Source organism: Lissotriton helveticus, chromosome 1_2 (assembly GCF_964261635.1).
Source record: "Lissotriton helveticus chromosome 1_2, aLisHel1.1, whole genome shotgun sequence".
Classification (NCBI taxonomy): domain Eukaryota; kingdom Metazoa; phylum Chordata; class Amphibia; order Caudata; family Salamandridae; genus Lissotriton; species Lissotriton helveticus.
Genome location: NC_136058.1, coordinates 111,247,261 through 111,273,594, shown reverse-complemented (window position 1 = coordinate 111,273,594; position 26,334 = coordinate 111,247,261). Strand labels below are relative to the sequence as shown.

General features: G+C 44.7%; 1 protein-coding gene across 1 annotated transcript in view; it reads right to left on the bottom strand.

Annotated features, from left to right (window-relative positions):
- Nucleotides 1–26,334, bottom strand: part of LOC144798715 (FRAS1-related extracellular matrix protein 1-like) — a 1,110,445-nt gene that overhangs the window by 679,976 nt on the left and 404,135 nt on the right. The window contains exon 18 of the mRNA XM_078669731.1: nt 6,417–6,602. Coding sequence (XP_078525857.1) covers nt 6,417–6,602 — 186 coding nt within the window. The remainder of the gene's footprint in view (nt 1–6,416; nt 6,603–26,334) is intronic.

Below are 26,334 nucleotides of genomic sequence, written 5' to 3'. Positions count from 1 at the left end.
TAAACTTGACTAGTGCTAGGTACATGTACCAATAAGGAAGGGGGGAGTGGGAGGATACACTGGGGCTGGCCTCCTCTACACACAAGTAGTTCCTACACAAAGAAACCCAGTACAGGTATGTGAAAAATAACTCTCCGTTGAAGAAAAACACAAGTTTTTCTTGTAAAACTCTCACGCACCAGGGTTACCCCTTGTTGGCCTGCTTCATCATCGGGCCCATCCCGTTCCATGGTGGATCGGGGCATGCTGTGACCTACGTGGGAGCAATTAATGCTGTTATATACAATGATAAAGATATTGTTCTAAAAAGAAAGGGAGTGGGGGAGATAGTGTGTGATTTAAAAATACCTGACGAGTAATAGCCCCCTAATTTATTTTACCCTCTAGTCGGTATGATTAAAAATAGGGGGAATATTAGGATAAGAGATTATAATGGATCTATTCTCCTAAATGATCAACCATCTAGAGTTGTTTTAGAAAAATATCTTTCTCATTGACTCACTAGCTTTTACTTCTAGGGCATTAGCAGATGCTCTTGCTAAATTGGGAGTAAGTCTTCAATTATCACACCCATTTAAGTTTGTCTCAAACGGGGTAGAGGGAGAGCGATGGTATGTTTAAATAAACAAGCCTTGGCTGCAAAGGCAGTGGTGGGCCATGGGACCAAAACCAGTTATGTGCACAAAGAGAAATACATAATATGCCCATATTTCTCTACTGCTTTAATTATGAAATTCTCCTGAGAGCAAACATATATATACTGGGCATTCCAGAATAGGAAGGTCCACATGATCAATCATGTCTTACTCTGTTGCAGGATTTGAAGCATAGCTGGGATTGCCCAATTCAGACCTGAACTCCTACTCCAGATCCAGTGGCGTGCTGGTTACCGAAGGTTATAGACCTCGTGGTACAGAGATAGGGATTGAAGGGAGAGTATGGTCTGACCTATAGAGGCCCTGTACTAGTACAGGCAACAAAAAAGAACAAAAAGCTTTAATAATACTACCACTGTTGCCCATGAAAAAGTGAACAAGACTGCTGACAGTGGGAACAGTGAACCATATTATGTTGCATAAACTGTATACAGACCAGCAAAACTGCCAGTGATGATGCTACCAGCAGATTTGTCGCAGAACATGTTTCTGCAAGACCCCCTCATAGAAATGAAGAGCAACCAGTACAGAGCACAGATCAACAAGGCCTAAGTACTGAAAGAACTGTTGATAATGTGACATTTCGAACTGCAACATCTCTACAGTTGAATTAGGTGAACATTATGAGAGCTCCAGTAACTGCAGCTGTCAAGATTTGATTACAAAATTATCAGAATGTGAGACTATTCCTTTAAGTGACAATATTGAAGAATCTGCTAAATGAAAGGAATAAAGTTAATGCAAAGTTTCACTAAATAAATGGTAGAAATGTAAGGATGGTATGAAAGAATATATTAGACCACCTCAGACTTATGCCTGACTTGCATTTACATAGATGTTGCTGACAATATGAATAATAACAGTGGTTTTCATTATAAGGATTGTGTAGATAGAATATATTCTGGATGTAGAGAATAGAGTTGCAATACTTCAAAAGCTAAATAATCAAAGTGAAGTGCATAAAGTTACTAGAGGAGTGTCTTAAAGAAGAATTGTAGCCACCCTGGTGTCCACTTGGAGGAATTATATCCTCAAATCTTTGGGTTAGTGTGAGAGATTGGGTTGTTGGTTGACCACAGTGCAAGCCCTGGTCAAGCAGCAATAACAGTCCTTGTCAGGGTGAGATACAATCCAACCTAAAATTAACCTGCATTCAGTTTGTGCAACACTACAAAATGAAATAAAGAGGAGAAAAACACATACAAATGGATCCAAGACCAAGATAGAAACACAGAGTACATTTGAATAAATAAAACAAGAACAAAACAATAAAAATCCAATCTGTAGAACCAGAGATGTGTAATCTTAAAGATTTTAGTGAGAATAGAGCCTGTGGACATCTGATCGCACCGGACCAAGACAAAGTCACAAGTTGAGGTCGACCAGGATGGACTGTGGGCCGGCTACCAGGACCCAGTTAGGCCTGCGGAACAGAGTACCTTAAACCCTGATTTGCGGAGCGTTACAAGGATCCTCATCGATGATTCGTCATTCACCCAGAGTGATGCATTGGTTCCTAGATGTGGCAAGGCTGTGATGAAAGGGCCTGCATTGTCGAGGATTCAGTAGACGGAGCTGCGTTGCAAAGCCCGGCGTCAAGGTTGTAGGTTACAGTCGGGGCATGTGTCCGTTCCGAGAATTGGCAAGGCTGGGCTGCGATGCAGAGTCTGGTGTCGTTGTTGAGGCTGCAGTCAACAAGGGATGCGAGAGCCTGCACAAAGGATGCGTTGCGCAGTGGCTGTTCCAAAGGAGGTGTGACGAGTTCAATCACGCAGAAGCTACAATGCACTGGTTCTGCTCTGGATTGCGCCACACAGATGAGGAGATTCGTCAATACCGTTGGCAGAGCACTTTGAGCCAACTTCCAAGGGTCCAGGCCGAGGGTGGCACCACTTAGCAGGGTAGATGCACAGATGGCAGAGGCCAGCCATCTAGGCCTTGGAGGCACTCTGGGATTCTGGGTTCAACAGATGCAGGCCCAGTTCTTCTCACCCAGGTAACAGGGCAGCAGGACAGCACAGCAGAGCATCAGTCCTTCAGAGAAGCAGTCAAGCAGAATGGCAGTCCTTCATCAGCACAGCTGTCCTCATTCCTTGCAGAGTATCCACAGGTCCTGAAGTGCACCAAAGAGTTGGTGTCTGAGGGCAAGTATTTATACCCAGTTGTACCTTTGAATTGGGGAGAAGCTTTGTGAGGTATGCCTTTGAAGTGCACAGGTGTCCTACCTTCCTGACCCTGGCTCCAGACTAACTGCAGGAGGTAGGCAGCCTTTCGTGTGGAGACTGGACACAGCCAATTAAAGTGTAAATGGTGCAGGCCCAACTCCATCGTCCCATCCTGCCAGTAATGACCCATCCAGTCACACCTAAACTCCCCAGTGTGTGTGGCTGAATGAAGGCTGATAGCCAGAAACCGGTCCTTGGATGCTTGCTTCCGGTCTGGGAAAGACATATCTTGGTAGTTCGGACTGGACTGTTCCCATGAGGCACAGGGTCAGAGCTGATTTGCATATAGCCAGTGTCTAACCCAGGGTGGTGTGGAGTGCAAAAAAACGATGGATTTAGGCCCAGATCCTTGTACTGGGGTGAATGTATGACATTGTTCTACATTCTGTCCATCAACTGTGTTTTTTGCAATTTTCACCCCGAGTGGGCTGGGTATTCTCAGACCTGAGTCCCAGGCTCTCCACACCACTGGAGTCAAGCTATCCAGGCTGAATGAAGGCTGATAGCCAGAAACCGGTCCTTGGATGCTTGATTCCGATCTGGGAAAGACATGGCTTGGTAGTTCGGACTGGACTGTTCCCATGAGGCACAGGGTCAGAGCTGATTTGCATATAGTCAGTGTCTAACCCAGGGTGGTGTGTAGTGCAAAAAAACGATGGATTTAGGCCCAGATCCTTGTACTGGGGTGAATGTATGACATTGTTCTACATTCTGTCCATCAACTGTGTTTTTTGCAGTTTTCACCCCGAGTGGGCTAGGTATGCTCAGACGTGAGTCCCAGGCTCTCCACACCACTGGAGTCAAGCTATCCAGGCTGAATGAAGGCTGATAGCCAGAAACCGGTCCTTGGATGCTTGATTCCGGTCTGGGAAAGACATGGCTTGGTAGTTCGGACTGGACTGTTCCCATGAGGCACAGGGTCAAAGCTGATTTGCATATAGCCAGTGTCTAACCCAGGGTGGTGTGGAGTGCAAAAAAACGATGGATTTAGGCCCAGATCCTTGTACTGGGGTGAATGTATGACATTGTTCTACATTCTGTCCATCAACTGTGTTTTTTACAATTTCCACCCCGAGTGGGCTGGGTATGCTCAGACGTGAGTCCCAGGCTCTCCACACCACTGGAGTCAAGCTATCCAGGCTGAATGAAGGCTGATAGCCAGAAACCGGTCCTTGGATGCTTGATTCCGGTCTGGGAAAGACATGGCTTGGTAGTTCGGACTGGACTGTTCCCATGAGGCACAGGGTCAGAGCTGATTTGCATATAGCCAGTGTCTAACCCAGGGTGGTGTGGAGTGCAAAAAAACGATGGATTTAGGCCCAGATCCGTGTACTGGGGTGAATGTATGACATTGTTCTACATTCTGTCCATCAACTGTGTTTTTTGCAATTTTCACCCCGAGTGGGCTGGGTATGCTCAGACGTGAGTCCCAGGCTCTCCACACCACTGGAGTCAAGCTATCCAGGCTGAATGAAGGCTGATAGCCAGAAACCGGTCCTTGGATGCTTGATTCCGGTCTGGGAAAGACATGGCTTGGTAGTTCGGACTGGACTGTTCCCATGAGGCACAGGGTCAGAGCTGATTTGCATATAGCCAGTGTCTAACCCAGGGCGGTGTGGAGTGCAAAAAAACGATAGATTTAGGCCCAGATCCTTGTACTGGGGTGAATGTATGACATTGGTCTACATTCTGTCCATCAACTGTGTTTTTTGCAATTGTCTGGGAGGAATCCACAAAACCCAACTGTCAATAGTACCCAGTTATGTGACTCAGAGACAGGCTGCAGGCACCAAATGGCTACGGTAAGAAAATGCCAACCTATTAAAAGTGGCATTTTCAGAATTGTACCTTAAAATCTGACTTCACCTAAGTAAGGATTTTTCAATACATTTCCAGAGGCACCACACATGAACTAGTTACCTGTTCCCATTTGGGAATTACACGTATAAAATGTATTACGGTAACTCGAATGTTATCCAATCAGAGCGGTAGGCTCATTATCTAGTGTCGAAAATGAAGTGCCAGGAGTTGCAGTGAGCAAGTTATAGGTTGCAGCTGTGACCCCTAACTAGCCTCAAATGACATCTGTGACTATACTTCATGTGCCTTAACACAACAGGCATAATAAATGTAATAACAACAGCAGCAAATAGTATTTTGGGTTATTCAAAGAAACATTAGGGTCAGCTTCCCATAAACTAGAGTATATACTTCCATATTATTTCACAGGATTGGCTCCAATCCTAAACGTGGGTGCAATTGTAATGTTAGTGATCCAGATGAAGAAATAAAAGGACTCAGTGATGAAGAAGGTGTTCTACTTGTGCATAAATGGAACTGGAAGAAATTGGTTTGTCTACAATCCTCAACAAATAGCACTAACTATTGAGATTTCAAGCACTTCTGAACTGAGGTTTATCATTTTGGAAACATGTGAAGAATGAAACTCTGTGCTCTACTTACCCACTGAAGAATAACATCATGAAGCAAAATGGTCTGGGACACAGCATGGTAATATAAAATCAACTGAGTTCTTTGGCTCATTGAGCCATTCTTTTGCTTTACAAACATACTACATGCACATTGACAAGATTCACATTTAACAGACTAACGGCATTCATAATTAACAAACCTTCCATGTCATTATTAAGTATAAGAGCTCACACAAGACTGGGGTAATTTATCAATCATTGCACAAGACAGGGGTAATATATGTGACAAGCTTTTTCTGGTGACTCATGTATCTTGCATACAAATCAGGCCTAACTGTATGCCAAACATGAGTGCACTAGCATGTTACAGAGTGTATATGCAAAGTTAAGGGCCTAGAAAGCTAATCATTTAATTAGTAATAATAACTAACAGATTGTGCAAGATCAGCATGCTATTTTAGTAACAGGTTGGCTTTTCTCAAGCTAACAACAATAACAGAAATGCAGTGAAGAGGAATACATAAATCGGATTGTGCTGGTGCAGATCCTGCCTCAGTGTAATCATAAAGGGGCATTCTAGAGCAAAAAGGTGACCATGAGGTGCACTGACTGTGCCACAAAGAAGTGGTGGAAAAACCATGCGCCCCCTGCAATGAGGTTCCACCAGTCCGAAGGACCATCCAGGCAGGTGGGTGCAGTGCTTCATTGCACCCACCCTTAATGGGATCTCTGCCCCCCTTTGAAAGGCAGACCGTCTGCTTCAAACATGAAGTCTACCTTTCATTAAAGAGCTATTTACGGTGTTAAGGCATATCCTCGTCTTGCACTGTGAAAAGTCAGTTCACTGAAATAGGGTTTACTGTCCCGGTCCAGTTACCGTGTGCCATGGTACAGAGTGAGATGATGCGTTCTATACCTAATACACCTTTGCAGTCAGACCAATGATGGTTGAGCACATATTGAATAATTCTACTCATTCTCCAACTTTTAAAATTAATCTCACTCATAAGGAATATACAAATACACCAGCCTACTTAACATCTGACATCACTGAAATAGGATTGAAAAAGAAGCTAAGTTGTGGTCAATGACATAATTCTTACTTATGTTTATTCCTGCATTGCTCTTCTCATAACCTGGGGTTGGCAGTGTGTTCTCAAGGTAGCCAAATTGTGGAGTCGTCTCGAGGATGAAGGTTAGCTCCTCAGGCAACGTGTCTTCATCAACACCCCTCAGGTGATCAAAAATTATGCAGGCCGAAGATCCTTCTTCTACTATGAGCATCTCTCCTGGAAAGAAGATTGAATGTGTTGACTCATGTTAAAGGAATAATCATGTACTCAATAATTTGACACCAACAATTTCCCAAACCAGATTTAAAGCTTTTATGTTTAAGTATTAAGTCAACTCCACAGAAATTAATTAATGTATTTTAAGGACATTATGAAGTTTAATACCTGGAAAAGGCTGTATTAGTTTCGAGCGTTGTGGTTCTTCCAACCAATAAAACACTATGACTGTGATAAATGGTCAGAATATGCTCCGACATGTACAGGGATTTATAAATAGCAAAATGAAATAATAGTCAGGGTTGGACAGGAAACAAAAATCAGCTCTGGCAAAAAATGTGCAGACAATCCCCACACTGCAGGAGGTGATGATTAGCAGCACCTATCCTGATCTGCAAGCAGCCCATTAGCTTGCAGACTACGACAGAAATGTCAGAATGGCCACTCCGCCACTGTAATATCGTTGAATATTCAGAAAAAGAACAGAGAGTGGAACAACATCTACGTTAGGCGAGATTATTATAGTGCGAAGAGGTAAGGACTTGCAATGGGTATTTAAGACTAATGGGTCTGTGCATTATATTTTTAAATTACCAATAGGACAGTCTACAGCATGAAACCTTTTGTTCTAAAACACATGTTTAGGAAGAGTGGGTGGTTAACACGGCTCCGTGCACAGAGTTTGCAGACCTTTGGGACTCCGTGCTCCACTCGGGGTGTGGAGTTCAGCAAAAAACTCAGATACCGCAGCGTAGCAGAGTTTCTCCCCACCACCCACCATTAATGCCAACATAAAAATGATAAAATAGCATTTCTATGACCAGTACCTTGAAATGCCTACCCCTTTAAAGAATCATAACCATCCTCTTCCAAGTGTTCGTCAGGGAGAGCTTCAATGTCCGTTTTCTTTGTATAAACGGAAGTGGGCACCCAGTGTGTGTGCTTCAGCTCATTTTCACTTCCGCCCAGAATCATTCTTGCTGCCTTTTGGACATCACAGTGCAAGCGTACACCGCTGATAAGGCTTCTGACTGACTCGCATCACTGGCATTCTCCCGGCAGCAAAAGGCATGAGTCTCCTCAGCACTCTGGCTCTGCCAGGGCAAGGTGTCCGACAGCAGAAATCTGACACAGAGCCCATCCTGGGAGGCAAAGGGCTCGGCACTGGCACACTGTTCATCACGGAGAGGTGGTTCGAGGAATGCATATGAATTGTAGGCTAAGCATCAGTAGGCAACCAGGTACAGGTAGTGGCAGACAAGAGATGGCGCCCCTACTCTCTCTTACATCTGCAGCCAGACTGGCTAAATTAATTCCTTTATTTTTTTCACACATGTATTATTTATGTTAATGGAAGTTGATTGTAGGAATGGCTAGTAGAGCAACTCCACCCACTCTGCATTGCCAGGACTAAAGAGTAGACGTAAAGGGTCAGATGTCTGACTTTCTGTGTTGCTTCATGGGCATTACAATCTGTAAGAGGGCTTTTACCTGACGTGGCGACCTTCAGCAACTGTAACTGTACTGGGCACTGATAGTGACCTCTGCTGAATTGCGTCATGGCCCCTAAGTGCTGCCTCTTAGGTCCTGGGAGCCTTAGATCTGACCCAAAGGAGCTCCCCCAGAATAGTTAGGTCTTAAACAATTTTTTAACATCCAAGACCTCCAGAGCCTCAGTGGGATCTTGCGTAAGTGGTGTCTGATTCCAAAGTACCTTCATTGTATACAGCTTCAGGCTGCCCCACTGGAGGATTCTGAACTCTATAAAGAAACTAATTTTGAACGTACAACATAGATACTGAATCTAGCAAATCTATGGAAAGTCATCACACATGAAAATAAAACTCTCTGCGTCTTGTGTACCGAAAATGATTAAGCACTAAGTTGGGGGGGGGGAGTGAAGTTCATATACAATATTGGTCAACAAGATGGCGCACTGGAGTAATGTATAATAAAGCAAATCTATGTAGACGCGATATATATCCATAGAAATGTCTATAGTCATATTAAATAGATTATGTGTAGCCAAAGATGATATGACTGACAAAATATATGATGCCATTGATATCACGTGTACTGAAAAAATGACAAAATCAGTAAAGTTTGGGGAAAAAGAGGGAGTGGCCAAGCTGCCGACTAATGGCCGCTCTGAGTTGAAGCTCCGTCTGCTATCCCCTGAATCCAAGCTCTAAGGCTGCATGAAACGGCACTGCACTGAAAAAATGGACATGTCCATGAAGTCTGAACATGGCCCATGTGAAATCTGATGCAATCTGGGGGAAGAAGCACCATAGAGATCTGAAAATTGATGGAGAGACGCAGAGCTGAGCTGCGTCCTGCTCTGGGCCTACTGCGGCTGCAGCGGGGAGAACCCGAGAAGCAAAAGCACCCTGCCTGCGATTTACATTTGGGCGTGAGACATCTACGGGCAAGGGGTGAGCCAAGAAGAGCTGCGGATGCGTGGGCAAGTAGCTCAAATATAAGTACCAGCACTGCGCACCTCACCGGGGCCTGAGGAAGCGATGTGGTGTTGTGGAAAGGCCCCTGAGACCAGGCCGTGGCGGAGGAGTGATGCAGGCGGCCTGCCTGCGGTCACGAACCCGGCAAGGTAGGAAAGGCTAAATAGCAGGTGGGGCGGACTATTACCGGGAGATGCCCTACCCAGTGTAGCCCGAAGACAGGCCTAGAACATACGGGCTGAGAGGTGACTCAGTAAACTCCTGTGCCCCCACTGGCTTAGAACGCACGCCCCAGGGTACTAGGGGCTGGATAACTACATACCGGAGCCATAAACAAGGGGAGTGCGAAGTGTACTGCGGTGGTGGACTGACCCCTGGTCTGCGCTGGTGGACCCTGTGACATGCTTGGCCCCCAGGGTTCAGATTGCTGGGGCCTAAGAGCTGTGTCAGAGTGCTGTGAGCCATTAACTGGGCCCATACAGAGGACGGTGGAGGCCATCTCGAGACTGGTGGCATCAACAGCTGGCATCGAGTGGCGAGACAACATGGCGCGAAAGGACTCTAAACAGCGCAAACTGCCCTTCAACACCGTTAAAAAAAACTAGGCTGTACTGCACCGAAGAGGCTGAAGAGGCCGCCTTGGGACTAGGAGATGAGGGGGCACATTCGGGTGCTGAATCGATTCTGAAAGAACTGCATGATGGCTTCAAAGCACTAGATGGCAGGTTCGAAGCGCTTGAAAAAAGGCTAGATAAAATGCATGAGTGGTTGGATAGCCATGAGCAGAGGCTAGATGCAGCAGAGAGCACAGTATCAGATCTTGAGGATGGAGCAACACAAACGGCAAAAAAGGTTGAAAAACTGGAGAAACAGGTTAAGATGCTGGCTATGAAGAGCGAGGATTTGGAAGCGAGAGGAAGGAGAAACAACTTACGCATTCTTGGGGTACCTGAGTCTAAACACTGTGGCCGCATGGATCAATTAGTCAAGAGATTGCTCATTGAAATGCGTGGAGAAGAATCCTTTACCGCCAAATTCGTAGTAGAACGTGCTCACCGCACGCTGGGGCCGCGTCCTAATCTGGGCTTTCCGCCGACCCATAATTGTGAGACTGTTAAACGTCAGGGACCGGGATACTGCCTTGAGAATGGCAAGAGAGAAAGGACCGTTAACTTGACAGGGATCTACAATCTCCTTATTCCCTGACTTTACCATCATGGTGCAGGAGGCACAACATAAATATGTGGGGGTGAAGGGAACGCTATGCAATCTTGGGCTACAATACAGAATGTTATATCCGACGTGGCTGTGGGTAGACATGCAAGGGAAAGTACCCATTTTTGACAGCCCCACGGATGTTCAAAACTTTTGCAAATCCTTCGCAGAGACTCAGCACATTAACCAGTGTGGGTCATCGGGTGGGTCGCAGCTCCACTCCAGCGCCAGAAATGGACCTGTTTCCAACTAGATTGGTATGGGAGGGTAGAGGGATGAATAGAGACACAACACTTATATCAGGACATGTGCCTGGTAGGTGCAAAGAAGCTGGGTATATTACACATAGTGCAGCTGCTGTCAAAAGAATAAGTAAATTGTAAAGGTCCATATTACAAAAAGCGGGGGCTGACCTGGTTGCCACACCCCCAATGAAGTTCACCTTAACAAAAATGTTAGACATAGTTGGCATTGATAAAATACACAATTGTTTTGTTTGTTTTTAGGGGGGAGTACTGGGTGGACAGTCGCTTGGCGTGGGGGGGGGGATTTCCTAGAACCGTGATGCATAGGTAATGGGTTTTTTTTCAACTAGGGGTGCAACTGTACCAAAAAACACTCAAACTCAGGGTTATATATAGACGAGCGACACATGATGACATCAGCAAACATGAAACCATTTGCAGACATAGCGTTCATGCCCTGGAGCATCAGGGGACTTAACAACTCAAGGAAGTGTAGGCAAGTCGTACAATATATGCGAAGGCCTGCAGTGGACGTGATGTTCCTTCAGGAAACACACCTGATGCCCACATGGTTATCCTCATTTGTTTCCACGTGGGGAAATGACAGTTTTTTTGCTAATTACAGTTCATACTCTCGCGGAATAGCCATCTTGATACACAAGTTGGTGCTCTTCTGACATGTACGTACAATAATTGACCCGGAAGGACGTTATTGATATTTGGGCAGCCAAATGTTATTGGCCAACATATATGCACCAAATGTAAACGACCCTGAATTTAGAAACTCTGAAAGTACAGACACAAATTGGCCTACTAGAAGCGGATCATATTTTAATGGAGGAGATTTGAACATAGTGCTGGATCCAACACTTGATAGTGCAGCAAAAGTGCCAAATCCTAAACCCCACTCTGCACTACGTTAGCAAAAATATGTGAACCGGATACACTACACGATGCGTGGCGACTGTTACACCCCACTGAACTTGCCTACACACACCACACTGCTCAGTGCAACACATGGACAAGACTGGACTACTGGTTGCTGTCCCGTACCATGACCCCTTGCATGCAGAATTTCACACATCTACCCCGCACTCTGTCTGACCATTCCCTAGTGGCCCTCAATATGCGCATACCAGGGGAGGGAGACATAGAGTGACAGTAGCGATTCCCAGAGAGGGCGCTATTGGACACAGTCTTTAATGGCGAACTTAAACAGGCAATAACTGAATACTTTGAAAACAGTGCAGGGTCAGTAACAACGTAAGCCACACTGTGGGAGGCATTTAAAGTGTTCATGAGGGGTATGGTGGATTTCCAAGGGCACAGGGATAAAGATGGATCTCGGGCGTACACTCACCAGAATAGAGGAAGAGCTCTCGAAACTGGATCAGGCAGGTGGAGCAACCCTAGACTATTTGCTTAAGAGGCCGGCCTTGATGCTAGATTACCAAGAAGCAGCAGAGAGAGAGATGCACATTCTGGGTAAATATGCTATAGCCAGAAGGTATGAGGAGGGTGAGAGGCCGGGACACACACTGGCGCGGCTGCTAAAACTACCACGTTGACAGTTGTATATACTCGGCTTGCGTGGGCCATAGAATGAACATATAGCCAACATTCCCGGAATTATGCTAGAACTGCTTAGATACTTCACAGACTTGTACACCACTAGGCGAAAGGGAGGTGAGGGCGATATTACAAGCTTCCTGGAAGAAACAGCAAAGGTGTGGTTGACAGATGGGCAGCAACAATTCCTAAGTGAGCCATTCAGCATTGGTGAAATCAAGCAAGGGATAGAAGCTATAGACGGGAGCAAAGCCCCGGGATCCGATGGATTCACCGGAGCCTTTTATAAGACGTATGAAGAGATGTTGGCACTGCACTTACTGGAAGTATATGCGGAGACACTAGAAGAGGGGGTACTCCCCCCCACACTGCGGGAAGCTCTCATTGTACTACTTTTTTTTTTTTGGCCAGATTAGTTTTATTCACACCTAAACATTAGCACAACTTTACAGAGTTTGCCAGTGGAGCGCTACTTTTGTTTTCTTGTCTTTCTTTGAAAAACATTATTTTCCCTGGGCGGGGAAGTGCACCAATCTTGGAGGTACTGCAATACCTGGTTAACCAGATGAATCCAGAGCTCCCCTACTTTTCTTTCTCCACTTCGACCACTGCTGCTAAGGTGTAGCAAGGGGAACACGTGGGGAGAGAGGGCCCAATTCCCAGTTGCAAGAAGACATATTCCTCAGCTTTGTCCAGCAATTAAGCCTCCACCCTTCACCCACAGAGGCACAGCGGGGTGGCTATTGCCCTGCTGTTTAGCTCCCTGGAAGTATTAACCCTCTCTGGAGATAAGCAACCCTCACACCGTCAGCCCTCTAAGAGCTGTTAAGAGATGATTGTAGGTGGCTGAGAGGGAGGGGCTGCAGCTTCAGGAGCAGGGGCATCTATTCAGACGCAAACAGCCCTGAATGTGCCACGTCCATGCAATTTAGAGGGGCCTCGCACATTCCCTTTTGCCCAGGGCCCAAAAAATACTAGAATCGGCCCTGATATTGCAGAGTGTATATGGCCATCAGATAGCTTTTTAGCTTATGGCTCTTGTTTTTAAAAAAAATATATTTTTATTGGTATTTACATGTTACAAAAATACGCTTTGACATATAACAAATACCAGGTTTCGTGGACATTCACATTAGGGCATGTTTCTTGCTGTGACGGCTTTAATCGAATGTTCGAATGTGGACGAGCATTTGGTTTTACCGGTCTACGCTTGTCCGCCCTATAAGTTTGCGTACATGCAACATTGAACATATGGGTCTATTGCTTTCGGTTGCGTTTCTAGTTGTAACATATAACATAACACAAAACATATATGTGTTTGGCTGTTGTTTTGGGGATAGACCGCCGGGCTCTGGGGGTGTTTCCTGCTGGTGTAGCATTGTTACACTGTTTTATGGGGGTTTGTATGGTTTAGGAATTTGTCTAAAGTTGACCACATCCCTCTGTTAGGATTTCTCCAAGGTGCTTTTAAAACCAGGAAAGGATCCTATATTGCAGGTCCTACAGGCCGCTATCATTGCAAATTATTTAACCAGCACTGTTGGTGATTATTCCACACAGGTCCCCTGCATCAAATCTCTGCAATTTTTTGCAACTCTGCATAGAATAGCGCCTACAGTGCTGACGGTGGCTGCGCTGCTGGACGCAGAGAAGGCCTTAGACTCGCTCGAATGGCACTTCCTTCAGGCCGTGCTGTCAAACTGGGCTGCCCAGCTTGGTTCATATCACTTAGTACTCTATTACATACCAAACCCACAGCGTGCATCAGAGTGAATGGCATGATAACCAGTTCACTTAACATAACACGAGGCACTAGGCAAAACTGCCCACTATCACCACTTCTGTTTATCATAGCAATGGACCCCCTAGTGAGGCTGCTTGAAAGAAAAAGAAAAAAAGGTTTGTGGAAAAAAAAGAATTTTGAAGGTACAAATCTCGACGAAAGACAATATGAAAAGTATCAGACCAACATGAGGACTTCATCTATTGCAAATTTGAATTTCTCCCACTCAGAGATTTTCCCATCAAAACCAATGGCTTCAGCAATGCATTGTCCATGAGCTATCCAGCATCTAGAATATTCCAGTGGCCACAACATGCAATCTTGCTACCAGGAGTGCTTTGATTTTCATTTCAGAGATTAATTCAGAAGGTAAAATCTTTGACAGGACGAACCCCCTTGGTAGCTCTGACCCGCACTCTATTGCAGTTTGCCTGAAATCACACTGGGGTCCCAAGTAACCACTAACAAGTGATTTTCTTTATTAACTGTTTTCTCTATTTTTTTTAATGGCTTGTGAGATTTTTATAGTGTTGTGTTTGGGAAGTGGGAGATACAGGTTGAAATGTGCTTAGCAAAAGGTCAACTGCTAGGTAATATAGCGTAGCTCAATGTCTGCCTTATCTACAAAAGATTTTGTGGTTGCAAATACAACAATCCACTAATATGCAGGGTTTGTGACTGCGGAATGCCTCTTTGTGATGTACAAAACCTCTCGTGTGAGTCAGAAAAACCTTCTAACTCACAAAAGTGGTTGTAAAATTCATTCTGGATTGCAATTAGGAGGGAGCACAAAGAAGGGGAACCCTCTTAATTTCATTTTGCTATGACACACAACAATGGTTTGTGACTTCAGACCATTGTAGAAATACCAGTACCCAAACTAAGATGGTATTAGATTCATATAGGAGGAAGCTGTCTCCATGAACAGCTTCCACTTCAGGATGAAAATTCCTTTTTGTACGCTCCCTGACTTGGTGCAGACAGTCGTCCAGGGGTCTATTGCATGCTCCTATCAAAGTCTTCACAAACTAAGAACATTTATTAACCCCTTGGGCGCGGCCGGAATTTTGCGGCGTCTTGACGCATACAAGAGGTTAAAGCATGACGAAATGGTTACTTACCAGTAGGAGTAGTTTTGCAGCTTGAAGAATTTTCTGGATCCACATGCTGTGCGTCATTCCACCATCTAGTGGTTGGGTCAGAATAGTCTTTGTTTTTTTGTTTCTTTTTCTGTTTTGGCATCATCGACTACCTTTTGGTGCCAGGTACGTCAGACGGCACCATGTTGGTCGTTGTACGTGGTAGCCATCTTCGGATTCTTTTTTCCTGTTTGTGCTTTAGTGTATAATCATTTAGATGATTCTTCCTGATAATTCTTATCTATATATGTAGCATATACTTCTTCCTAACCAGTTTGTCTCTTGTAGGGGAGGTCTGGTGGGTTACATGTGAATCCAGAAAACTCTTCAAGCTGCAAAACTACTCCTACTGGTAAGTAACCATTTTGTTTTGCAGTGTGAATCCTTTTCTGGATTCACATGCTGTGCATCAGATTATGTAGCGGTTTCTCCCCTTCTGGTGGTGCTGTGAGGAGAGGAAGATCTTGTGAACAGGTGTTGAAGTACTTTCTGTCCAATTTGTGCTTCCTTGTTCATTTGTATGTCCACACAATAATGTTTGGTGAATGTGTGTGGTGATGCTCATGTGGCTGCTGCACATATAGTGGCTCTGGGCACATTGGCCATAAATACTCCTTTCTTTCTTGTGGAGTGAGAGGTTGGTCGCACTGCTAATTCCTTGTTTGTGGTGGTATAGCATAGTTGGATGGTTTGTACTATTCATCGTGAAATTGTTGCTTTTGTGACTGCTGCTCCTGTGTTTGTATGCGCATTGGTGACAAACAACTGTTTGGTCTTGCAGACTTGTTCATTTTTTTGTAGGTAATACAGTAGTTCTCTCCTTACATCCAGGGTATGAAGGCTTTTTTCTCCCCTTGTTTGTGGGTTTTTGAAGAAAAACCGGGAGGAGAATACTCTGATCTAAGTGATATTTGGATACCACTTTTGGCAGGAATTGCAGGTTTGTTTTACAATAACCTTGTCCTTGTGGATTTGCATGTATGGTTCCTGTATGGTTAATACCTGTAACTCACTCACTCTTCGTAAAGATGTAATGGCAATGAGGAAGGCTGTTTTGAATGTGATGTGTTTGAGTTCAACTTTGTGCATTGGCTCAAATGGTTTTCTCATGAGTTGCGTGAGCACTGTATTCAGACACCACATGGGGATTGGGGCTGTTCTAGGTGGAGCAATTCGTTTTGATCCTTCTAGGAATCTCTTTATGACTGGTCTTTTGAAGAAACTTGTGCATGTTTCTCCCCTTGTGTATGCGACGATAGCAGCAAGGTGTACCTTTACGCTTGAGTAGTTGATGTGGCTGTCTAAGAGGTGAGTTAGATATATGATTACTGTCTCTTGTGATGTGATAGAGTTCATTTCATAGTTAGCTGTGCAACAAGTGGTGTATTGCTTCTATTTGGCTGCGTAGCATTTTTTTTTTGTTTGCTTTCTTGACTCTTTTAGGATTTAAATTGTTCGCTGAGGCAAGTTGAGGTGACCAAATTCTATGTAGTCAGGTGCCAAGCTTCTAAGTGTAGCATTGTTGGTTCCGGATGAAAGATTTGGCCTTGTTGCATTGTCAACATGTCTTTTTCTACTCTCATCCTTATGATTTGTCCCTTGGACGTTTCTAGCAATGCCGAGTACCATGTCTGTCTCGGCCATTGTGGAGCAATGAGAATTAGGATTGTTCTTCGTTGCTTTGCTTTTTCTATTACTCTTTGGACTAGGGGTATTGGAGGAAAAGCATATGCAAATGCCCTTGACCAATTTAATGACAGGGCATTCCATTTTGACAGGTGGCGAGGAAACCTTGAAGCAAATGACCGGCATTTCTTGTTCTGTACAGTTGCAAATAGGTCTATCACTGATGTTCCCCATGTTTGGAAGATAAATTGTACAGTCTTGTCCTTCAATTCCCAATCATAGGAGCAGCTGTTCTGTCTGCTTAGCAGGTCTGCTGTTGTGTTGTATATTCCTGGTAGGTGTATTGTTTGTAGATTGATACCTTGAGGTATTGCCCAATGTCAGATCTGTTGTGCTAATTTTCTTAGCGGAAATAATTTTGTACCTCCCTGTTTGTTGAGCAAGAACATTGTGGTGGTGTTGTCTGTTTGAATCTGGATAGTTCTCCTTTGAATGTGTTTCTGGAACACCTTCAATGGTAGGAATACTGTTTTCATTTCCAAGTAATTGGTGTGATTTATGGAATCTTGTTTGTTTTATTGGCCTCCTACAGTTTCTTGAAGTGTGCTCCCCATCCATTGAGGGATGTGTCTTGTTTTTGTCACAGAAGGATCTGGGTATTTGAAAGGTATCCCATGTGCTATGTTGTTGGTAGCCCACCATTGTGTTTCTGCCTGCACCTTGTGAGTAACAACCACTAGATTCTCCTAACTCCCTGTGACCAGTTGTTGGTGTGCCATTGTTGTAATGGGAGCATATGTAGATGGGCATGAGGGATGAGTGGGATGCATGATGCCATTATACCCATGAGTTTCATGACTCTTCTCATTGTCAGAGATTGCCACCTCTGGTAGAAGCAGTTTCTTGTTTGATAGCTTGTATCCTGTTTTGCGTTGGGTATGCCCATGCGTTCCTTGAAATTAGTCTTGCACCTAGGAAAATCTTTTCTTTTTCTGGAATTGTTGAGGATGTTTTGTGAGTTATGGAGAATCCTAGCTCCTTCAGTGTGTGGATTGCTGTTTGAACGTCGCTGAGACATCTTTGCTTTGTGCAGTTTTCCTACGCTATATTGATGACATACTTGTCATCTGGAAGGGGCCGCGATCCCTGTTGGAGGACTGTATTGCTGAACTAAATGGCTACAATCCCAGAATCCAATTCACACATGACATTCAAAGTGAGAAGATTCATTTTCTAGATGTAGAAATAATGAAAACAACAAATGGTTTAAGAACATCTGTTTATAAAAAGCCAACGGATGTAAATAAATGCGCTTCATTTTTCAAGTGCTCATCCTTACTCGCTTAAACAACATTTACTGGTTTCCCAATTGACCAGAATAAAGAGGATTACTTCAGATCCTAAAGCTTGTTCCAATCTGATACAAGATCAGCTGACGCGATATAAGGCAAGAGGGTATCCGGCTGAAATTTTGATGAATGCTGAACAGAAAGTCACTTCAAGAGATAGGGAAGCATTATTGAAGCCTACAAAGAAGGAATCGAAGAAACGTGAGGTTTTTGTATTAAAATATTCCACACAAGCACCTCAGATCAAAGCAATTATCAGAAAATGGTGGGAAATTATAGATCATGAACCAGACTTTGCTGACCTTTTTCGAGGACCCCCATTATTTGCGCACAATCGACCTAAAAACCTACGTGAAATAGTGAAATCCAGATCGACTGTGATAAAACAGAAGACCAAGGGAATGAGTAGATGCCACAATTGTGGCCAATGCAGCAATGTACTATTGGGGGATGTGTTCACACACCCACAGACTGGCAAAAAAATACAATTACAACACACATCAGATTGTAACACGGAGAGGGTGATCAATGCTATCAAGTGCCCTTGCGGTTTGGTTTATGTGGGAGGACCAGCCATAAAATTAGAAAGCGCATGATAGAACATAAAAGTAGAATCCGCAATAAGAATATGAATTTCTCTCTCGTAACTCACTGGTTACAGTCCTCACATACTATACCACAACTTAGATTAATTATTCTTGAACAGGTGACATTCAGTTCAGGTACAGACATAAACACAGCCCTAGCATGGAGGGAGACCCATTGCATAAAGATGTTAGGGACAGTGATCCCGGGAGGGCTAAATGACCCTTACGAATTATTGTGCTTTCTTTAAATTTCCATTACCTTTAACTTTGTAAAGGATTTGCACTCACTTTCCTCCTTTATATGGGCTCACAAGCTATATTTCTGCCACACTTTCATCTTTTAATTTTTGCATTTTTTGAAACATGGCCTAATGGAGGATTCGCCACATGCGACGTACTTTGGAGCCAGGGCCGTTTTCGGCTCATGTAGCGAAGGATACTGCTTGTTAATTAATGGGTCACATCACCTTCAGATCTACCGGACAGTTTTCGCTTTTTTACATTGAACAAATTGTGTTGCGTTTCATGGATTGCAGCACAATAAAGTTTTATTGAATTTAGTTGTATATGAGCGTATCCAATTGGCGTCTCTTAAATATACGTTCAGGTCTCTTTAAATTCGCTGAGCATAACGGGAAATTGACACGCATTTCGGCGTTTGCGCGAAGAAAGGAGTACTGCGGTGTTTGAATCGTTTCCTGTACGGTGAGGTATTTTCTTTGTTTTGGGCATAGCAAAATACTACTGATGCCTTTAGTACTGACCTTGCAAACGGACTTATGTTCATCTTAACCTTCTTTTAGTAACACGGCAAGCACAGAGATTGGAAGAGAACCAGCGGTTGCCACTTGTGTAGTCCCAGAAAACGCACCGACTCGTTGAGAACTGATACGCTTTTCATTATGATGCAGTATGAATTTACTTGTTGTTTAGCTTCCATGTAAGATTGGGTTCAGTTCGATTTAATTACTGTCTTTAGGGGAAGGACGACACCTTTAGGACAGGTACGCGCACACGTACAAGTATACGTTCATCTCTTCGTGACCGGTAAGAGACCTCTGTCACTGTTGACAAACCGCACGCTATTGCAGTAAGATACCTAGGTTTTTCTAATCACAATGTTGTGCTGAATTTGTTCCTAGTCTGACACTACAGGCAACCCGTCGACAGGAGGGTAAGAGTCCCTTGAAAGATATTTATTTATTTTACTTTGGGGTTGCACGAGGTTCTTTATCACTCTAAATTATCCTGTTCACAGGTAATGTTAGGAACACTTATATTACGACACATCTTTTGTCAACTTACACTTAGAATAATTGGGTTTTTCAGTGCTAAGCTTTCGAGCACTTTTAAATTCTACTTGTCACTCCATGAATTTCCTCCCTTCTCTCCTATTTCATGGTATTGTACTGACAACAGCATTATTCTTGATGTATATACAAACCATTGCATTACAGGTCCCTGAGGAGGACACGGCTGACTGACTAAAGCTTCTACCAACTACTAATACGTATCCCCTGATTAAGGGTTCAATTTGAACCCGAAATGCATTGGGATTGTCTTTTTGAATTTCGTTGACATGCAAAATATTTCTGTGGTTTTCTGTAAACTTGTTAATGAGATTTTATCTTGGTAGAGTTTTTGCGTTTATACTTTAATTGAGTGCATAATTTCAAATACTGATAATTTCTGAATTCAAGCATTGTTAATAAATATATGATGGATGATTTGTGACAAATGCTATGCCTTAGAGCACACGTGTCTTTTTGTATATTCTGTTGAGACGTCAGTATCTTTCACTGTGCTCCACGCAGGTTGTGGTTTTCCACAGCCTCTCTAGTGTCGTTTTAGAAAGTGGGCATTTTCTTACTTTACCATCCTGAGTGCCTCTGGCTGTTTGTGTAGTCTGTGTCTGGTGTTTGAGTGACAGGAGCTGGGGATGTGCATTTACTTTAGACAGTCACTTGGGGGGGGTGGGGTTAAGGTGTGCCCTTCCTTGCCTGGAGGACTCATCGCTGGGCTGAATTGACCCGGTCTGCATTTAGAGTGGTGGAAGGAGTTTCACTTGCACCTGAAAAGGCTGTGTCGCCTTTTCAAAATGCTGTCTCTGCCCAGTGTGATCATGCTGCACCAGGAGGAAAGGATGGTTTGGATTGGGTTCAGAGACCCTTACAGCACAGAGAACAATGACAAAATGGGGTATAAGTAGTAGAACTAAAACCCCAGGACTTCAGATTATTTCAAGGAATAAGAGGACCCTGCTGAGTAGAAGAGCGGAAGGACTGTGTGAGGAGTGCTGCCTTTCGTATATGAATGGGTGGGTTGGCCTGCAGTCGCTGCTTCTGTTTGTGGTGAAGGGAAAGGACTGACTCTTTTTGCCCTGCTGTGGTATCCTGCTAGTGAAGAATCTCCAAGGGCTTGTTTGTGCTGGCCTCTTGTTGGAATTCTCATGGATACAAAAGAATTCAGGAAAGATCCTTACTGGATCTCAAGGGAAAACCTGCTTGGAAGGAGTGCTGGAAGCTGTGTGAAGAGAGCTGCCCCTGGTGTGTGTGGGGTGGTACAGCCTGCAGTTGCTACTCCTGGCTGGAGAAGGCGGAGGACTGGACAGTTCTTCACTCATTTTTTAAGGAAGAGTATATACTGATCGCTTTATTGTTGCTCCTTTGGAGAGTGTGGTGAGAGCTGTATTTTCCACCTTCCAAAGTGAAAGTACATGGTCAGTGCTGTTATTACTTCTGCAAACCTGAGCGCTGTGATTAGAACGCGTGGAGCTCTTAGGGTGCTCCCCATCATTTCTAGGGCCAAACAATGAAAGCCTGAAAGAAGCTCTTCTTATGTACACAGTGTGCCCAGATGCCAATTAGCCATGCAGCAGGATCTCTGTTGAAGTGGCCCTATGATGTGTAGAACCAGCCTCAGCCAGGAAGGCTAAACAGAAGGAGAAACCCTGGGTGTGGCCTCTGTCGATTGCCATAGCAACGCAGGAGCCGAAACAAAAGGCGCAGGCCACAGGGCTGAGACCCTCCCTCAGTGGGGCCCCGCCTGCCAGGAAGGAAAGCCGGGAAGCAAGAGAGGATCCACCCAGGGAATGAAAGCCGGTCCAGCGCAGTCAGGGATGGGCTGCAATTACACAATCGAATCCCCGGTGCGAGCCGGCTCTGCCAAAGGATCAGGAGCCAGAGCTATACTGCACAAGCAGCACAGGACCGCTGGACCGTGCTCCAGTGGCAGGAGCTGGCGCTTTGCATCACACGCCTTGGAGACCTGAAGAATGGGTACCAGAAGGGCGGTTGAGTTTTGCCTGGGGCACTGTGCTCACTATGCAGGCGGGCAGGCCTGGTTAGGGATTGGATGCTTGAGACCGAAGTCTCCTACATGCTCTGGTTAACAGCAGCTGCACTGCGCAATCGCAGGCAGCTGGGGCTTTGTACACCTTTGGGGTCTTTGCTCTGCTCCTCTGGCCATTACGAGGTGAGCCCAGGAGGAGCACCCGCTGCAGTTTGTCTCGGCGGCTGCGCCAGGTGTCGTGGGCAGCTGCCACTCACTTTTTGGGCATTGTTTGGCAGGCATTTCGGGGAAGACCATAACAGAGGCCCCCGCTCTATAAGGTTAGAGGATCCCTGAATGGGAGAGGAAGACCATTTAAAGCCGGGCCTTACTGCAAGAGCCACTCAATATGTGCAGTAATGTGTCTGTTATGTTTATGACATGTGTAACCTATAAGTGGTTGCTTTCTAGCTCCCACTGGGATGTTATGCATAAATGTTTTCAGGATGATGTTTATGACGTGCAATTTTTAAAAGCCTAATTGGTTTAACTGATAAGCATTGCATTATGGCACCAAACGTAATGTTGTGACAAATGCCTAATGGCAAAGTGATTTGTGTGAGTGTTGCTCAAAAGCTTTACACATTGCCTCTGGGATAAGCCTGGCTGCTCTGCCAAGCTACCAAGGGGCTGAGCAGGGTTTATCTTGTGTGTGTAACTCCCTTACCCTGCCTAGAGTGGTGGAATGTACCTGGCTTAGGTGCATACCCTAAGCAACCATAAACCCCATTTCTAACGGAATGCAAAATAAAAGGCTCCATGAAAAAAATTATACTGGTAATGGGATTACATGTGAAAGCTTGTTTGAGTTGCAAGTCACAGATTCAATTCAGGAAAGATTCTTTAGTTTCTTCAGTGTCTTATTTCAGGTAAAAAATTACAAACCCATTAAGATAGCTCAGTCAGGTAATGCATCTGCTTCAAATACAGCGTGTACACTATATGTCGTAGTCAGAACGTGGCTTTCTATCTGGAAGTCAATACAAAGAGTACTGCACAGGTATTCAACACGAACACTCATGAAAGATATAGAAAACAACATGCTCTAAGAAGATTACACAGGAATTTATTTAACGGGCATTTGTAGATGCGACTGAGGTATTTAACAATATGTATTTTGCCTTTTGAAAAGAGTTACATTATTTATATCGTGTTGCGTTTTTTGAATATTGCCACATTTATTTTACAAAGCTGTGGGTTTTTGACTTCTTATTTACTCAGATATTTTCACATGCTCCAACTGCCACTGATTTATTAATCCAAACCGGTCATAAGTAAAAATTTGGCAAATATGTTAAATCTAGAATCTCATAAACATTTGAGAAGGCCAGAGTTCGAAGAAACCAGTTTGCACAATTTGTAAAAGGCAAAAATTAAACACTGGCCATGTGACTTTTGCTTGACTGCCTACACCAATAAAGAAATTGCTCAAGGCTGAACCATGCAAGGCTTTGTGCTCCAGCCAGAGTATTTTGAAACAAGTCCTTTTCTTGGTGGGAATCCAGGAAGTGATTCTGAACTTCGGGTGATATAGTCTGAGTGTTTCCAGCCATAGAAAAATTGAGCTACTAAGCTTTGTGCTCTTTGGCGATTACTCAAAGTTTAGGCGCGGAGTACCTCTCAGACTCTTCTGCAGTAGTCTATGCGTGTGAGGGCCACTTATATAACATGTGATTTGCCTTTAGTTTGAAGTAGAGGGATTATTTTAAGGTTGTGCAAAACACACACTTTTGGTCACAGAATCGAGAAAGATAATTAAGTGTTGAAGATGATTCCCAAACGTCTGATGGAATTGGGGACGGGGGTAAAAGAATAACCTGGGAAACTAGTCCAAAATGATGTTATGAAATGACAGAATTTTACCTGACGTGTGAAGTTTGAAAAGACTAAGCAAAACTTTAAAAGTAAGATAGATTTGAGTCAAATGTTGTTTCCAGTCGGGGAAGGAGGATGTTGTGGTCAGCTGGGTCCCTATATTAGATACTTGTATTGAAGATAATGGCAAGTAAGGCACTTATGTTCGTTTGAGTGATTAACATTTACTTGCTTTATAGGTACTGTTGGACCTAGAGTTGTCAGGTCACCTAGGGTAGCCTGGCCTAGGGTAAGACAGTCAATTATTAGAGGCACATGTGTAAAGGTTGCACACCACCCAGCAGTAACTTAATGCAATTCCACTCAAAAAGGACACTACACCAATTTAGAAAAATACGAATGTTTTATAAAAGAAAGCTATGGTTTCCTTTTTTGGTTCTGCAATAACGTTTCACCTTTTCACATAAAATATTTCTGCATTGGTGTACTTTTACATTCACAATCTTTACATTACTTTCATTGAATACATTTGCCCCCACCTCTTTCTGATTGGTAGGTGTATCAAAATTCCACTGTTAGCCTTACTTGTTATTATTTGATCTCAATATACAGTTGGTAAATAACTAAATGGCACTTTCCTATAAGAGAATCAAGTTCTACATTACCATATGAACTGTAAGACAATATCAGATGGAAGGGTCAGTTGTGCAACAAGAGGACCTTACTGTTGTATTAGTAACTGGATTAAGCAGCTGGATATCTGAAAGGAGACAGGGTAATTAATACCTCAATACATTTAGCCCCCTAGATTCCTCTAAGCACTCATGGGAAAGCTGGGATATTTTGTACACCTATTCTTTCTCAATGGAAGCTTTCCTCTACAGCTTATTTCATATACTGCATTACGGCCAGTTCCTGTCCTCCTGTAATGCATGCCCGCCCTATTGCCTCAGTTCTAAAGTCCCTTTCGGACGTCTCTCCACTTGTCAGGTAATTTTTATGAGTGTCACAGTTCCAGGCTAAAGCGGCACAACTTAGTTAGTGGTTCGTCTCGTACAGCCCAAGCACCGGAGGAAGCGCCACGGAAGGAGGCTCGTGCTTTGTTCACTCCCTGCGCCTGGAAGCGTTTCCTTTCACCGCCCCCCACCAGAGTACTCTTCCCAGCTTACTTTAGTGAGCGTCCAGCTTCAGGGAAGTTCTCTCATCGGTACCTTCTTCGCTGTTACGACGCACCTTCCACGGCTGCTCACTGGGGGGGGGGGGGTCCGAAGAAGCTCCAGCGACGCTCTTCCGCCCGGCTTCCCTCACTCCTGACTCTGCCTCCGAGTAACCTCCTTGGCATCCGTCGTCTTCTTCTGTTGCCGCCGCCGGCCTCCTCACCCAGGGCTCTGCCTCCGCCCAGCCTCCTCAGCTACGTCAGGCACGGAAGCCGCATCTTCGACAAAAAGGGAAACCTCTGCTGACACTCAGCTGATCACGCCAACTCTCGCTCCCACATGTAGCGGGGGAACTCGCATCAGCGGGGGGGGGGGTCACCGCCTCGCAGTCGGACCTGCAGATAGGCGATTGCGACTTCACCCAGTAAGTCCTGGTTCTCTCAGCTCATTCACAGAGCCCACGACTCATTACGCTACAAAGTGCTTTTGGCTTGAGTTCATAAAGTTGCTGTTTCCCCTGTTGGTGTGGGGGATGGCACGGCGACGCCAAGTCGATTCACCAGGGCTGCATATAAATATCGTGGGGGGTAAATTGGGACTAGGTTTGAGTCCCGCAGACAGGGATCGGTCAACAGATGAGGGGACACATCAATACTGAAGTGCAGCTGGCCCACAGGACAGTCTTTCTTCCTATAAAGCGTCTTCCTCCTCACTGAGTTGCCTCACTCCTCTCCAGTCCCACCCCACTACCTCTGGTCACTTCTCTCTCCTCTGGGACCGGATGAGAACAGGTGCCCAGGGTCTCCAGGATTTCTTCAGGCAGGGTCAGGTCAGCAACTACAAGGGGAGAAGGGTGGTGAATCAGTAAGGAGCGTCCCTACACTGGAAAGTCAACCCTCTGATGATCCTACCCCCGCCTTATGCTACAGCCTTGACTCCAGCTAGCCTACTCTGAAAAGACAAAATGGCTGCCCAGCATTCCGCCTTATATAGGCTCACCCTCAGAGGTCCAGAAGGGACCAGAAGGTTCTGGAATGCCCTATTCTATCCTATGGGTCAGATCTCAGGTGTGACAGTTGTAACAGTTGAAAACCACAATTTTGTAGATCTGAATGAATTCCTGTCAGGAAAGGCACCTAGGCCTAAGGTGAAAAACTATGAGGGCAAAAAGAGCATCTATCCCCCAGGCCAACACCATAAAAATCTAGTGGACACAAAAAGATGAGCAGGGTATGAGGGGCAAAAAGGGGACAAAATAAACAACTAATAGGAGGGGCTACGCAAAAGGTCAGACAGGTCTTACACGCGTCCCCCCAGCTGAAAGTGGGGAGAGCTACCCAACCCCTTGGCGGAAATACCTAGAGAGACCGTCTGCATTGGCGTGGTCCACTCCAGGCCGATGTTCCACCCGGAAGTCCATTCCCTGTAGGGAGATGGACCATCTCAACAACTTGAGAT